The sequence below is a fragment of the Diplotaxodon limnothrissa genome, linkage group LG7 (genome assembly GCF_057381915.1).
Source record: "Diplotaxodon limnothrissa isolate DT_005_m linkage group LG7, D_limnothrissa_male_GT1.1, whole genome shotgun sequence".
Taxonomy (NCBI): Eukaryota; Metazoa; Chordata; class Actinopteri; order Cichliformes; family Cichlidae; genus Diplotaxodon; species Diplotaxodon limnothrissa.
The window spans coordinates 702,139-707,110 of record NC_140602.1 but is presented as its reverse complement, the minus strand read 5'-3'; the positions used below and the strand labels follow the sequence as shown (position 1 = coordinate 707,110).

The 4,972-nt window shown below is 41.1% G+C and overlaps 1 protein-coding gene across 2 annotated transcripts; it reads left to right on the top strand.

Moving 5' to 3' along the window:
- The first annotated feature begins 648 nt into the window (after positions 1-648).
- On the top strand, positions 649-2,870 carry LOC146627492 (uncharacterized). Of its 2 annotated transcripts, XM_085357158.1 has the most exons (5): positions 649-806; positions 1,141-1,232; positions 1,611-1,805; positions 1,894-1,970; positions 2,221-2,870. In XM_085357158.1, exons 1-5 carry the CDS (start codon positions 656-658, stop codon positions 2,858-2,860), a joined length of 1,155 nt encoding a protein of 384 aa, XP_085213284.1. In that variant the 5' UTR covers positions 649-655; the 3' UTR covers positions 2,861-2,870. The 2 variants fall into 2 exon arrangements, with proteins under 2 accessions (XP_085213284.1, XP_085213283.1); XM_085357157.1 differs by lacking the exon at positions 1,141-1,232 and having other exon boundaries at positions 794-806.
- Positions 2,871-4,972: the final 2,102 nt, after the last annotated feature.

The window sequence follows — 4,972 nt, the reverse complement described above, 5'->3', positions numbered from 1 at the left end:
GCTGCACTAGACAGACAGCAGCGATTGATTTTTGTCTGTAATATCAAAACTCCAATAAATGACCTTTTCTGATTTTGTGAGATTCGGCATACAGCTGCAAAGATGCTGAAACAGACTTCATGGTATATTAAATAGTAATAATAATCAGATGTTTCTATTGTGTCGTGGCACATCTGCGGCTCCAGGTGTGGCACTTTGTTAAAAATAGACGAGGGCGACAAGAGAGTGAAAGTTAGAAATGCAAGGTAGGAAACATCTGTAAGGACTGTGGCTCTGCTACAAATGCAAGGTGGATGCAGAGCACTTTTACAGCGAGCGCTGCTGTTTATTTTAGGAGAATAATCAGCCTGGTGATGCGACTGGACAGGTGTAAGCATGTGCCGCTTTACACAGCTGTCAGCCTTCCTGCCGTATCACGTCGGTCATTTTTCAGAGGAAAGAGAGAGTGTGACCGGGACACTGCAGTGATTCACCTGCTAATGGACTGCTTCTCAGCCTGTTAGCTAGAAACAACCCTAATGGCACTACAGCTGCAACATTTTGATTAGATCTTGACATCCATGTGCGACATCTCTGTTTTTCCTAATGGACTACTTGCACTAACACTTCCGCGTTCTATGTAGTCCTGCCCCAGTGCTTCCGGTGCGGTTAAACCATGGCGACGTTCTACACTCGATGCCTACAAGAGCTCCCAAAATTGAACATCACCGATGTTCATCGGATTTGCAGAGTGACGACTACCCCCGCCAGCAAATTAGATAAAGGATTTAAGTTATATGCTGCATCATATATACACAACTACGAAGGTAAGAAAACGTAAATTAACCGACAAAGAAACGCTAGCTAACGTCAAATGCAAACACTACGTTACTCCGCTATGTCCTTCATTTGATGTCAGTTCTCTACATTACATGTTTTCTTAAATGGTGTTTTATGTCGTCCTAAACTATAGTTGAGGTTTTCTTAACTAATGTCACTTTTGTAGTTAGACACTGTTATAATGGCGTTAGGTAGTTTGCTAACTATGGAGGTAGTTAACTACCTAATGCTACTCTTGCTAAGTGTAAAATATATATGTTTAAGACATGCTGAAATGAGTAATACAGAAATAATGCTAATGGTACTTGTATCTTTATTCAGTGTCCAATAAAGACAGGTTGTCAGGGGAGGTCGGTGTGAGAGCCCTGTGCTACAGGTCGATGAGGAAGAGTGAGGCACCACACAGACTAAGTGTAGGCAGGAAGCTGTGTAAAGTTGTTAATCCCCGTTCTGTGGGGTTCAGTTCATTTAAGCATTAGTTAAGGTCATTCCTAAAGGCCCATCAACTTGAATGTTTTCCTTGTCTCCCTGCTTTATCACTCCTAATTTGACTAGTCAGATAGTTAAATCAACGTGTGTTTGGGTGATCAGAAACATTTGACAACCAGTTAATACTGCAAATATACACAATCTAAGTTATTACAGTTATCAAGCATGGTTAAGTTGTTTTAATAGGGAGAGAAGGAAACACTAAGCATTCAGGAGGGTGCGTAACCATAACACTGAACTATGTTCCTGTTCGGCTCTTCCATGAAGATGTTACATTTTTAATTTTCGTTCTTTCTTCTTAGATTAAGCTTCTGGATTCATCGCCGGTGATACTGACACATAGCCAGTGCTCCTGTGTGGCAGGCGCTGTTATGTGCAATCACACAGTGGCATTGCTCTTCCAAACAGCACACTACTCACAACTCAGAGTGCCGGTTGTCCCCCCTGTGCATAGCTGCACGGAATCTGAACAGCAATGGCACAAGCCACGGACAGTGGTAATTTAAATGAGGTTAAAGTTTTTGAATTAGTCCATGTTTACATATGAACAGCAACACCATCCATAGTAAATGTGTCTTCTGTTAGGGTGTGAGGCCAGGACCCATCAACTCCATGATCTTCACTAAGCCAGTACCAAATAGGATGGCGCAGACTGGAGTACGGTAATTACATTTGTAAAATTTGGTTTCATGTGTTACAAATGTATGTTGCTATTTTTTTCATACATACATGTGTCAGAATAGGTATTAATTTACATACAACATTACACTTTCTGAAGATGGCTAACTCAGTCATGTACATCCCAGTCTCTAACTTATGCACCACTGTTTTACACCTTTTAGTTTTTAGTTTAGTTGTTGTTCAGTATAACAACCTTCTTCCTTACATTATTGTCATTGATGTTTTCTTTAGGAGTGGCTTCTACAGAGGCATGGTGGGTCCGTTACCAGATCCCTGCTTGTTCAGAATAACGGAGGCATATGCAAAATTTAATATTGAGGACAGGCCACTTGTGACCACAATGAACATGAGACCTGACAAGCCCCTTGTGGAAAGTGCCTTTGGGCTGGTGCAGGAGGGCAGTGTTCTGTCATATCAGCAGCCGGTTTTGACAACCCGGTACATCACACTACACCGCGATGCACCACCAACACCGCACTTGCCTCTGGAGGGGTATGACATCTTGCCATCAGATTGTGTGTTTGTGTGCTCAGAAGAAGAGCTTCTGCATCTGAAAAGCTTGTCTGTAACTCTGGAAATGGCTCACAAAATAGAGGAAGCTACACGTGAGCAAAGCTCTTTGTCTGAGTGGCATCAGCTCCGCAGGCCCAGAGTGACTGCCTCTAGGTTTCGGGAGGTGTGTCACGTCAGAGGCCAGAGCTCGGCCGAGTCACTAGCAGAGCGTATATTGAAGGGAACAAGGCAGACAGCAGACATGAGGAGAGGAACTGAGATGGAGCCTGCAATAGCAGCAGAGTATAGTAGGCTAATGAATGTTAACTACTCACCCTGTGGTCTGGTCATTCACCCCATTGCTTGCTGCATCTCCTGATGGTGTTGTTTTTGACCCCAATGAATGCAAGGACAACTGCTCATCAGTGGGATGCAGTGGTGTGACTTTGTTGTGTGGGCACAAGAGGACTACCTAGTGCAAAGAATATACATGGATACAGATGTGCACAATGCAATCAGAGAAAAGGCAGACTATTTCTTTTTTTACATATATATGCCAAGATACCTGTGTTTGAAAAAATGAACAGTGAAAACATAGCAAAAAGAAAAACAGATCCTTCAGGCTGGCTGGAACAAAATAACTGAGGTTTTATTTTCAATATATTTCATGAATTCTTTTGTTGTTACATGTTACCTTTATGTGACATCAATAAACTGTTATTTAAGCAATGGCATCAATTTAATTTTTAAAAACACACATTAAAACGTTGAATTTGTGCAGAACTTATTTACATGGTAAGTATTTAAAACTCCATGCCTAGCATACTGATATACATTTAGACAATAACACAACTGAACTGTAGAAAATGACAAATGGTATTTTTGATGTTCCAAAAGCTCAATGTCACTTATGGTTTTAAAACGATTTAGTGATTTACTTTATAATTTTGATAAACAGTTTTGTTGAATCTGAATAGTAATATAGTAATATAATTAAACAGTATTATTAACATTAAACATTTGCAATGAATTTGAATTATCAATAACTGAAACTCAACTATCAGCACTCAAGTACCAGTTCTGTAATCAAGTATTGTCAGCTGAGAAGGAAGAAATGCAACTGTAGTGGCCTCAGCTGCAGGTCATTTTCCATAAGTTACTTGTACTGGCACTGGTGTCTTGGGAAAAATCCATCTTGTCTCACTTAACCCATTTTTTAACTAATGCTGTGTTCTGGTAATTTGACAGCATACATGCCACTGCAAACAGTTGGTTGATATTATAAACATGTGACATGGTAATGATGCTATCAAAAAGTTTGTTCTGTTTGATCCTCCTAATGACTCGCTCCACATGTACCCTGAGTCTGGCTATGGCCTGCGTCTCCTTAACCTGGTATGCTGGCATCTGCTTCTGCTTAGATAGAAAAGGTGGGCAGTACACTTTGCATTTACAACAATCAGTGATTAGGAAGCCCTTATCTACCATCACTGCCATGTCTTCAGTCAACTTCTCAGCAATGCCTGATTGTTTGAATAGTTCCTTGTCACTAACCGAACCAGCATACAGATTAGAGATGAAAAGTAAATATCTATTTTGTTTTCATTAAGACTGGAAAAACTTTCTAAATTTAACTGATGGTGACCTTGGTATATTTTAAACAGTTAGCTTGAATAGAAATTAGGTGTACCTGGTATAGAATCGGATGTCAGTGTCGGAGCCAGCAAAACGCTGTAACCCAAATTCTCGCTGGACACGTAACTCCTGTATTTCCTTCCTCAGAGTCTCCACGTCTTTGGACAGGTCTTCTGCAGCTGATGCAGATATGTCCAATGCAGACGGCTCAGGGACTGAGCAGTAGTCATGATCTCTTGTAAGACTTTGCTCTTCTTGATCGTCAGGAGGAACTAGTTCAGGGCGTCGCTCCGTTCTCTCCCAAACACTACGCCGCGGTGGTTCAACTTTATAGCCATTCCACTCAAAAAGTGTTGGTACAGCACCTTTAATAAGCCTCCTTCGACCATCGAGGGTTGTTGGCTCTATGAGTTGATCACTGGCAAAGTGTCTGCAGCAGACCCTGGTGTGAGAGGTGATCGTGAAATGATCCCGGCGTATGTTTACCGGCCATTGTCTTCTCAAGTCGGAATGGGTCGGAAAGGCATGAAAACTTAGTATGCCATTAAATTTGGCTGAAGCTGAACAAAGTGGGACACAGCAATGCTCGGAGTATTTCTTCTCCTGTTTTTGAAAATGTTCTGTTTTAAATACTTTCCTTTTTATACTCATTCTGAAGCGACATTAGCATAGCTACCGATAGATAAGCAAACGTACCGGAAACGCACAAGCGGTACTATTTGGAAACGGAAATACGTCACATGCCCTAGTGCAAGTAGTCTATTGGATGTCATTAGTCTGTAAGAGCGAGCTCATTTCATGCTTCACATTTATCAACGTCTTTTTTATGTATTTCAAACCAATTTACAGAAAAGAA